Source organism: Planococcus citri, chromosome 5 (genome assembly GCF_950023065.1).
Source record: "Planococcus citri chromosome 5, ihPlaCitr1.1, whole genome shotgun sequence".
Taxonomy (NCBI): Eukaryota; Metazoa; Arthropoda; class Insecta; order Hemiptera; family Pseudococcidae; genus Planococcus; species Planococcus citri.
The window spans coordinates 68,970,336-68,982,018 of NC_088681.1; the positions used below are offsets into that span (position 1 = coordinate 68,970,336).

An 11,683-nucleotide genomic window follows, 5' to 3' on the forward strand; every position below is an offset into this window, starting at 1 on the left:
CTGGTTTGAAGGACAGTCTATTAGTAAATGAACAATGTTTAAGGGGAATGATGTTGCATTCCGGGCATAATGGTGGATGCTGTTTAAGGAATATGAATTGGTGAGTGAGAAGAGAGTGGCCAGCCCTGAGTTGGGTTAGCAGAATCTCAGATTTATGTTGAAGTTGCTCAGATCCATAATCTAAAACTGGTCTGATGAGTGTATGGTATAGCTTGAGTAAGGTATGACGATCAGAACCATAAGAAGTGTGTGAAAGTAGATTTATTTTTTTGAAGAATTTGGATCTGATTTCTTCTATATGAGAGGACCAGGAAAGGTTGTTGTCAAAGTTGATACCTAATGTATTTAACAGAGGAAAGGGCTGGAATTGGAGTATTATTGAAGTATATGTTTATTCTGAATCCCACATTTTCTAAAATTTCTGTCTTGCTGGGGCTCAGGTCGATTTTCTTTCTTATTCCAGAATTTATTTCTAATGAATTATTGCTCCAATTTAAAAAATGTCTGAGTAGAAAAAAATGAACATATTACATACATCAAAAATGATCTTGAATATAGTTGTTTGAATTATTAATATTCGAGAGCTTTTACCTTCGCTTCGATCGCACTTATGTTTTTTTTTTTTTTTCGAAAATTACTGTTTAAATTTATAAAATCAAAAGTGCATGTCTTATCTTACAACCACTATAACCTAAATTTCTTGCGCTGGCATTAATTTTTGGATTTTTGACGAATTTTTAAAAATTTGAAAAAATTAAAAAAACTTTTCATGAGCGATTTTCAAACTTTTTCATGAAGTGACCCGTTGTGGCTCGTAATCCCTTCAATTCTACTCCCTCACATCAACAACTACTAGTTACAGGCCATTTTAGAGCCTGCAAGAATTTTTCAATTTTCTCACAACACTCATTTCGCTGTGGATGAGCCAAAAATGAACTTAACCCTTATACTTAACTTGTATTGGTGCATATTGAGCACCTTCTCAAAACACGTTCGATATTCTCAAGCTAATTGAAGTGAATTAAATAGCTGAAAAGAATGCATAAAAGGGTTGGAGTAGGTGTTACGTGCGAATTTCGCGAACAGTGCTTGTCAACTTGACGCGAAACGAAGCGACACCGGCGTGGCGCTGTTATTCGGAGACGTACGTATAACAAAATTGCAACATTATTATACGCGAATGCCCGAGGAAATATCGCTTTTACTTTACCGATACAAAACAAATCCATTTTCGGTGTTTAAAACGCGCTCGGCGACCGCATCAGCAATACTGCGGTACCGCATCAAAGCCAGAATATATTATACTCAAAAGCCCCAAATTATCCCGACTAATTTAATTAGTAAACAAGCGCGAACTTTCGTAGCCGTTGTCGTCGCCTCCACCTCCACCTCCACCGCCACCGCCGCGATTATATTTAAAACGTCGTTTCTGTTTAATTCTCCGCGCGCCGCGCTCGTAATTTACATAGAAATTGAAACTTGAAGGGTATCCACTATCTACTCTCGTACTTTTCTCTGACAATATAGAGTGTACTGTATTAAAGTACAGCATGGGCTATCTGTGTAGTGTGTAGTGTGTCTGCAGCTGAACGACTTATCGTACGAGTACATACCGGAGACTCTCTCGCAGATCTCTTGAATTGTCGCCCAGACGTAGACAGCGTACTGTCCATACAGCCTTTGCAGCCTTTTCAGTTTTCACCGATGAGATTATATTTACTTAGTTTTTGAGCCGGATGTTCGCGTCTGTGTCCTGGTCCAGCCTGCACGCGCCCTTTTCAGCACGTGTAATCTGTCATTTTCCATAATGAACGCTTACACTTTGTTCATCGCTTCTTTGGCACAGTATCCGAAAAAGCTTATACTTTTTAAAGCATCTCTCGTTCGTCCCCTCGGTAAAATGTTTACAAAAGAGCTTCGCTATCAAACTTTCTACCTACTTTTTCGCGTATTTTGAGGTAAAGAGATGCGAGGGGAAAAAAGAATCGACGAAAGAGAAAGTTTTTAAACCTTTCGGCAAGTGGAAATCATCGATACGCGACCAAGTAGCCTATTCAAGTGGCACCTTCGATAAGCTGCGTCTTTTTTTTTTTTTGCTTCGTCGTATCGCTTTTTTTTCTTATACTTACGTGGCCTCGATTTACTATACCAAAATGATATTTCGCGTTCGCCGAAACGTAAATATTGTGTATCGGTATTTTGCGATTTTTCTCATAGTACTTGGAGTGTTGTAGGTTTGTTTTGTTCTGGGTTATTATTATTTATGCGTCGTCATGCAGTCACGTTCTCGTATTGTGATCTGTGAACTAGGAATTGATCATTTTCGTAGTTCAGAATATTTCTGATTTCAACGTTGAAAAATCACATTTCGTTGGAATATTTACCTACTCATTGTAGCTAGACAGCTTGAAAAATAAATATGGGTAATAAAATGTATAATGACGATAATGAACCATTCCGGGTTAAAAAACCGCACTTTGAGGTGTCTGCCTAGAAATAGGCTCAAAATATGTGAATGGACTCTTTTAGAAGGTCGAGAATAAGCCACAAGTCGATTCGATTTTTTGCTGCCCAAATAGATTTCCAAGTCTTCTGGAGGAATTTAAAAATTATGGAGAAATCGAAAATGTGCTGAAAGTCAGAAATAGTGAAATTTCGGTTTTGAGGGAGTTGATATTTAGTTTCAGAACTAATTTACATCGTTTTTACAACATGAGTAAGTATATATATATTTTTTCAAATCACAAATTGCTAAAAATGATTAAATTTGGTTTATCAAAAATTTTCGAAAAATCAAATTTGGACAGCTAAAATTTTAGTATAGATGGGTGTGGGAGGGGAGGGTCAAGACCACGCTCTCTTCAAAAATCGTGCTTCCTTTCAAATCAAGCACGTTGATTCAATATTTCTGCATTTCGACCGATTTTTTTCGAGGGGGTGGGAGGGGGCAAAAGGATTTTTACGAACTTCCCTTTCCTCGTTTTTGAGATTCGGATTAGGTTTTTTCTGTAAAAGGTAGTTTTTCTTTTAAACATTTTCAATTTTCAAATGATATCTCTAAAGTTGAGCTTGCTCTCCATCTCGCAAACGACACACACATAATAATTTTGTAATTTTCAATTTTTTGCACTTCGACCATCTTTACCAACTTTTCTTTAGAATAGGGGAGTACTGTATTTGTTGCGATAGAGGGGGGGGGGCAAAAGTTACCTGGCAAATTTGCAAAATTTGAAAAAAAAATTCCAAATATAACTTTTATTCAATTTATAACGCAAAAATGTTTAGTGTATGTGCTCAAAATGGTCACCATTGACCCTAATACACTTTGAATAATATTTTTCGACGGATTTGGCAGTACGAGTGACTATCCATGTGGTATTCATATCAAAATGAAACACTACAGAAAAATGGAATTCGCGCATTTCACGAAATTTTAGTCTTTTGAGAAAAACTCGAAAACTAAGCATTTTAGAAAAAAACTAACGACATTGTGTCGATTGAAAATTTAATTCTCTACAATTTTCCTCGACTACATTTTTCCGAAGAATGCTTTTTTCCGCCTCCAGATCACTTTTAATGAAACCAAACAACTCAAAAATTTTTTACCGATATAAATAGGTATACCTAGGTATGTACCTTATTCACGAACGTAATACATGTTGATGAAAATTATAACCTAGTTTGAATAGCCACGTATTAAGTACAATTAGTCAGAAAAGATACCCACCAGCTTACAAATGATTATAGCAAACGACCGAGTGAACAGTCATCTATCATGACAATTTTTTTATCATGCATTGACGTAGGTTTATAAATTGAAAATATCGTGACCAATAGTGCTGATAATAAATCGACAAATGTATAATTTTTTGTGTTGAGTGGAATCATTCTATAGAACAGGAAACATGGAACAGGAACTATTCTCAGATAAACTTTGTCGGTGAATAATGTTTATCGAGAATTTACCTACATACGTAGGTATGTATTCCGAGTTTTCCATGTAAAAATTAAAAAATGATTAAGTACTTACTAGGAGAGAACGCTAGAACGCTAAAAAAATCGGCAGATTTTGACCAAATTCAGCAGAAACCTTCATTTTGAGTTGAAAGTTACTCAGAAAAGTTTGCAACTCCGGAGGTGCCGTTAGCGGGGAAACATGAGCTTTCGGAGAGGAGGAATTTGAGAAAAAATTCGGGGGTTTTCACTGTAGCCCCTACTCAACCTTTTTAGAGAAAAATGGCCCAGTTCAAAATGAAAGTACCTCAATAATCTGCGATAATCTACGCTACTGCCGTCAAAATCCAAGACCACTTGAAACGTTCTACTGAGCGGTTGAAAATTTTCAAATCGGTTATTTTCGGAGGAATTCCAGTTTTGAAAATGTTTTCTTTGTACACTAAATATTTCGAATTGATTGTGCCGAAATATCTATTTAAAGATATAATTTCTGAAACTAAAAATATACATTGCTTCAGTCTTGAAATAATTACAAAATTAGAATACTTCATAAATTTGAGACTTGTCTAGAGAATGCAAAAAAATAGATGTCGAATGAATTGCATATTACTCAGTTTTCGTAAAAAAAAAAAAAAAACTATACCTACTATACATTTACGGCGAACTGGTAGGTATGCAATTCTAATTACACCAAATTGTCTTTAAAAATTCATTCTACTGTATTTCAACTGAAACCAAAAATAAACTCGGCTGCTTTGGTTGCTCTTATTTTACTTGATTTTTTTTCCTATAAGTTTCCGTCGACGTTTTGCCAAAATTATTGTCTCAGTGTTTGATAGAGTTGGAGGAGGAGACAAGCCTCGTATTTTTCACGCTTTTTATGAATTTTTGGAAAACTGCTAAACCACTCAAAATATCATGAACAATCCTATCTGTTTTGGAGTTTTTAGAAGAAATTCACTGAAAATTTAAATTTTGACCTTTCAGAGTAAGAACTTGACTACCTATTTTAGATAGGGCTTATGTACAGGTTGAAGTCTTCAGGAATTTGAAAAATTATAGCCAAGATAGTTTCTGACCTTCTTTATAATAAGCTTATTAAAAGTGCACATCAGCTCTCATCTGACCACAAGCTCCCACCTCCAGTTTTGATTGAAATTCAAAAATTGAAAAAGAAAATAATACTTACCTAAGTAGGTAAGTATATTGATTATTATTGGTTTGAAGACACTAAATTTCAATATTGACTTTATTTTTCGATATGATCTCCTTGAAGGAATCATCTCACACGAGTGTCTTCGCAGTATGGGGCTGAACAAATGACCAAAAACTTGAAAAGGATGATGACACGTTGTTTGCGAAGTTTTTGAGAGTCCTGATTTAAAACATATATTTATTTGTGAATAAGTACATACGTCTGCTCATCGCTCCTTCAAATTTTCAATTTTTATAAAGTTTGATAAATCATGAAAATATAATCTGAAAAGGTAATTTTATATTGATTTTTTAAATTTACCTCCGAATTTCCTCCTCATTACCTATTAAAATCCATCTAAAAAATTTCTAAAATTGATGAAAGATTTAAAAAAAAATTGATTTCTTAGAGGGAGAATGTTATGAAAAAGAAATGAATACTTACCTCTTGCATCAACTCCATCGTGTTTTTTTTATGAAGGAAGAAATCAAAAGGTTATCCAAGTGTATATATATTATGTAGGTATAGGTACTAGGTACACGCATAATGACTAATGAGTTTAAATATTTACAATTATTAGTGGAGTACAATTACATAATTCAATACACAATTCTACTGATACAGTACCTACATTTAATTATTTTCACCGGAGATCACAAATTACACTCGTATCGTACTACAATGCGAGGATATCTATCCACACATTAGGATCGATCTCGAAAAATAATTTCGAAAAATGTAGCCCAAATTTAGTGGAGATCTTCATTTTGAGTAGAAAGTCATTCAGAAAATTTTTTGATCCGGAAGTGCTCTTGGAGGGAAGATAGGCCTATGGGGTCCTTCAAAGAGGTGCATTTAAGAAAAATTCATGGGTTTTTAGAAACGGCTCAGTTCCAAAATTGTAGTATTTGAAATTTTACGTCGCTCGAATTAGGTCATTGCTGTCCAAAAAAATCAGCCCTAATTGTTTCTCAACTCATAATGAAAGTCTCCACTGAATTCGGTCAAAATCCCCAAACACGGTTTTTTCTTGCATTTTTTTGTGACCCATCCTACCATCTATTCACAGTGTCTCAGAGTATGTACCTACCTAACTAATTACCTATTATAACCTCATGAGTAATATTTACTCCAAAACATGGTAAATTACGACTATTCATTCAAGTAAAAGATCTGCTGGATTTTCTTCATCAGTCGAGCTACACAGAACTCTAAGTTCTTGTTCATTTTTTTTGTTGGGTAATTCGTGTTTTGAAAAATATGTTTTCTTCTCAAATATTTCACATTAATCAGGCCAAACCATCAAAAAATATGATTTCTGAAATTGGAAAAATATTTTAGAACGCAGCGTTGCCAACTTCTTGGCCATTATTGTCAATTTCAAAAACTGAAATGTATCCAATTGTAAGTTCCAGAAATAATAGCTTTCCATAATTATGTATTCTAACACAATTGAAGCGAAGTATGTATTTGAGAAGAAAAAGGGGCTTCTCCGGAGCCCTAATTTTTCACAACTCAAAATGAAAGTCTCCACTGAATTTGGTCGAAATTCTTAAACATAATTTTTAAAAAAATGTTTTTTCGTGATCCATCCTACACCATCCATTCACAGAGTGTGTCAGGATATGTAATGTAATTGAAGACGTCATAGCAAAAAGGACATATGTGTGAAAGTTGTATTTTGAGAAAAAACTGTTTGAAAGTTTGAGTGCTTGTGAAGTTTAGAAATGTGCATATTTGAACATGGTGACGATTTTATCTTATTTTCTCACTATCTAACTAGGTATATGAAATGCTATGCCCCATCAGTCTGGAAGAAACTGTGTGTTAGCGGCAGTGGCGAAGCGTGAAAAAGTTGGCATGTAAGCTAGAAAGCTGCAGGAGTATCAAAATTGAAAGTATCAATTATTTTATTTGAAAAAATGACCCCTAAAATTATGATACTTATAATAGTTTGATTTACATATACTCGTAACAATTAGCCAAACCAAACAACATTTGCAAATTAAAAACAGCTAGTGTTGCAAAAAACTTCTTGATTTCACAGCTTGTTTGTAAATTGAATTTTGATTCAAAATTAGGCTGAGTCAGGCCTTCAAAGTTGAAAATTAAGACTAGGAACCAAAATTTTCAAAATTCATCTTGAAGATTGCAAAGAAAATTTAATTCATTCAATTTTGACAAATTAATTACGTTTTTTTGGTGTTGAAAAAAAATGTTTAAACAACCTGGGAAAAAATGTTTTACCCAAACGTTTTTGGTACAAAACAATTTGAGCAATTCAACAATGTTTAAAAATGTGAAAAAAAGCGAGCTGGAAGCCGGCTTCACTAACACGCCCAATGACAACTCTTTCTCTTCACCCTTCACTACCACTTACGACTGTATGCGCATGCGTCAGAACGACTCAACCAGCTTCGATTGAAGCCGAACGAATAGGGCTTCCAGCAGAACAGGTTGCCTACCCCAACCCCATATTTTAATAAATAATTTTGATTTTTCATTTCGCGATTCGAAATTTTAAACTTTCTGTACAATTTCTGTACCTACTGAAATAATATTTTCTTTTTTCTTTTTTTTCTTTTTCTCGTGTAAGCCCGGCTTACTGGCTTACACACACGCTTCGCCCCTGGTTAGCGGTAAGTTTGGCCAATTTTTTTTTAAATTTTTTTATTGATTTAAAAATGTTTTTGAGCAAATTTTTGGATTTAAACCAGGTATATATTGGTTGACAACACAAAATCAACCATGAGTAACCCATTATCTCTGAAAAAGTAAATTTTTCATCGACTTTACAGTTTTAAAATGGCGATATCTCACTGGTTTTTCGACTTTGTGAAGTGGGGGTGGTCTCATATGATAGAGGAAGGTCTGAAGAATAACAATATGGATTCGTCTCAAAAATGACATATGTGTCATATATACCCCGTTTTGTTATGACGTCTTCAATTATAACCTAATGAATAACACCCATAGCAAACTATTGAAAATTGATCAGTCATGTAAAAGATCTGCTGGATTTTCTACATCACTCGAGGTACACTCATGTCTCTGCGGCCAATAAACATTACATCGCTGGAGTACCTGCAAAAGATGAATAAAAGTAAATCTCAAATCAATATGGAAACCCTAGATTTCAATTCGTATCAAATTTTTCTAGAACTTTGCGAGACAGTTTGTCTTATCAACTAAGGGGCAGGACATGAAAAGCTTTAAAAATTTAATATTCTTCTTTAGATTTTACCACTTTATTTCTCTTTCAGGTTACAACACTTCAAAAAAATAATTGGCCTATGTTCGAATTGATCTGTGCATGAATGTAATGATTTTGAAAGTGTCTTTGGTTACCCTGAAGGCTAATTTTCTAAATTGGATTCAAAAAGCAAATTTATCTACTTTCGAATTCACCATTATACATATAGTAAAATAATGTTTCATGGGGGAAAAACAAGATAGGACAAAGCGTGAGAAAAAAGAAATATAAGACTGGATTGGAGGACGTTTTGGACTCTCGCAAATCATGATTGTGTGTTTCTGGAAAACTGCCCAGGCAACTTTCACTTCACATCTTGTTTTTACACAAAATTTCTCATAGAATAGGAGTCTATCCTATTTTCTCCTCAAGCTTTCACTTTCAATTAAAAATTCAACCTTAGCCAAATAGTTCACCAGTTCCCTTCCAAGTCCTACTTTGCTTTTTAAATTAAGCAAGACTTAATTACCTCATCATTGGCATTCTTTGATAATATATCCTCCAAAGCATTGGCAATCATTGTGAATGAAGGACGGTCTTCTGGGATGTAACTCCAACATTTGTGCATTAGACTGTACCTGCAATTAAAAATGGAAAAAAAATTGATTTGAAAGAAATAGCTATAAGTATGTACAAAAAAGAGATGCATACAGCTTAACAGAGCAGTTAGGGGGTTTTTCCATTCTATACCCTGAGTGTAAAGCCTGGAATAATTTTCCTAAATCTGGAAATGAAGGATAAGGTGTTGCTCCCAACGTTAGAATCTCCCACAGTAATATACCGTACGACCATCTGTCAAATCGAAAACACAATTTTTAAAACCATCAAGTAAATCACAAAGTATAGAAGAAAATTTTTATAACCACAACTTACATGTCAGATTGCGTTGAGTAAAGACCATGACCAAGTGCTTCAGGAGCCATCCATTTCACTGGTAATCTGCCTTTTGCTTCCTTCCGGTAGTAGTCTTTATTACGAATATCCCTTGCAAGGCCAAAGTCCGCTATTTTTATGATGTAATTGTTGGACACTAGAACATTTCGCGCAGCAAGATCGCGGTGCACACACTAAAAAAAATACTTATTATTAGTGGGACATATTCCTTATCTTATCAACAATTATTCAGTAAGAATAAGTCGTGTACCTATCACACTCAGTTAAGTATTATTACTAGATGAATTTACAACTATTTGGTTATATACCTTTTTAGTGGCCAAATACTCCATTCCTTTAGCTGCTTGTTGAGCAAACATTAGCAGAGTATTCTGAGATAATTTGAATGTGTGTTTATTCTTGGCAGAAGGTAAATGGTCCCTAAGAAAGTCTCGTAAATTTCCATGTGGAGCAAATTCAGTAATGATAAGTAATTCACCATCTTGAGAGCAACACCCCAAGAGCTGTAGAACGTTGACATGTGCGCCAATTAATTTCATTAACTCCATTTCAGATACTAAATCAATCATATCTTCATCAGAGTGATCATCTAAAAGTACATCATTGTAATTAAAATCATAACTTTCGGGTTTATTATGATAAACCAAGTAAGTAATCAAAAATGTAGATGGTAACTACTACCTACTACCTACCCTTCAACATTTTGACTGCAACAGTAGTGACAACAGTTTCCTGCAAAATTCCCAACGCCTCTGCTTGAACCACTTTACCAAATTCGCCTTCTCCCAAATCATTTCCAAGAGATAAATTCTCTCTGGGGAACTCCCATTTTCCATCAAATGGTAACAAGTATTCTGTCTCTGCTGATGTTTTAGCTGTAGGTCTTGAATATTCATTATCAACCATAATTGAGATATTAGGTAATTTCTAAAATTAAAAAAACAAAAAAAAAATAACTAACAAAGTGTGTAATGTAAGTAGGTAGTAGGTACTCACATAGGTTTTGTTTTGAGGAATGACCATAGGCCTACAATTAAAGTAATAATTTCAAATTACTTACCAATATGTTTGATGAATTGTCGTCCAAATCGATTTGTTTTTCAATGATAACTTGCTTAATGCTCTGCTTTAAAGCTATCGTCTCGATGCACATTTTGTTCATATGCTGTTGCATCTCCTTCAGTGCCAGCGAATTTTTCACTGAAGTATTACGACGATAGTAAAAATGATAAATGAATAGAAGAAGAGCGATTATACACAATATTCCAATAACACAATAAATTATGATACTTGGTACTGCTTCATGATTTCCAGCATTATCCTTCAACTTTGGGACTGATTTTATAAATTTCTCACCAATCATTACAGTTATAAATTCATGCTTAGCTAAAATGTCATATTCTTCTTCAAACTTATCAGTAGAATTGAAATGTTGAGGTTTTGGTAGGGCTGTGATATTTTCATGTTCAGCCAATGATTTTGGTAGGAAGCAAACGACTTGATGCGAGGATAGTGATATTACAGTGCAATTATCATTACCAACTATTACTTTTATGTCTTGTTTTTGGCATGCCGAGTTAACATAGCGTCCTGCAATAATTACATATATTTTGTCATTGAATTCGACTGACGAGTTATAGAAGTGAAAAAATTCGGGATCAGGATATAAGGTAAACTTCGTGAATTTATTATTGTTACTGAAACTAATCTCAACATTTTCTGGCTGATGTTTTAGGGAAAATTCCAATCCAAGAGGATTCTTTGCACTGAAAGAAGAATGATCAATGTCTGGTATGTGTGGTGACAGACAGGTAGCTGTGGAATCATTTCGAACTGTACAGAAGCTATTATGATCTGTGCCATTAATGTGCACTATAAATTGTAATTCTTTAATCGATGTAATGCTTGTGAATGTTATATTACGAATTAAAATTTCAATGCCTCCGGAAAGGATACCTTTTGGTGCAGTGTTGAAACCATTCTCATCACGTTCTGCATCCTTCTCATACTTGAATGAGCTATTGTAAGGCTTGCGAATGTTATTATCAAATTTCACAATTATTTCAACTTTGTTTTCAATAGCTGATGGACCAGTAATGCATTTAATTTCGTTTGGGGAACGAGAAATCAACATGCACGATGTATTACCAACTGAAATTTCAACTAATCTTCCAGCATCCAGATGTTCCCCTGTGAAAATTAGCACAGTGCCACCATATATGAATCCTTGGTTTGGAGAAACATCGTTGATTTTTGAGTTTGCAAATTTAAAATTCTGTTGAGATTTGAAAAGTTTTTTATTCAACCATAGTTCAACTGGTCCTTCAAGATTTTCCTGTGGACTTGATCCATTGATATTGCATACAATCATCTTCATAGGTATA

At 34.4% G+C, this 11,683-nt stretch overlaps 1 protein-coding gene across 1 annotated transcript; it reads right to left on the minus strand.

The window, feature by feature from the left end:
• Positions 1–5,662: 5,662 nt before the first annotated feature.
• Positions 5,663–10,222, minus strand: LOC135848037 (fibroblast growth factor receptor 2-like). Its single transcript, XM_065367811.1, has 6 exons — positions 9,992–10,222; positions 9,608–9,888; positions 9,279–9,472; positions 9,057–9,197; positions 8,875–8,983; positions 5,663–8,236 (listed from the first exon to the last, which is right to left on the minus strand). The coding sequence occupies exons 1-6, from the start codon at positions 10,203–10,205 to the stop codon at positions 8,147–8,149; spliced, it is 1,029 nt and encodes a 342-aa protein (XP_065223883.1). The 5' UTR covers positions 10,206–10,222; the 3' UTR covers positions 5,663–8,146.
• Between the last annotated feature and the right edge of the window lie 1,461 nt (positions 10,223–11,683).

Bases quoted from the DNA above. Each gene is read 5' to 3' on its own strand.
- LOC135848037 (XM_065367811.1), bottom strand. From the start codon at position 10,205: ATGGTTGATAATGAATATTCAAGACCTACAGCTAAAACATCAGCAGAG. The intron at 9,473-9,607 runs GTATATAACCAA...TATTTTTTTTAG, and splicing joins AGTATTTGGCCACTAAAAAG to TGTGTGCACCGCGATCTTGC. The intron at 8,984-9,056 runs GTATGCATCTCT...TTTTAATTGCAG, and splicing joins CCTAACTGCTCTGTTAAGCT to GTACAGTCTAATGCACAAAT.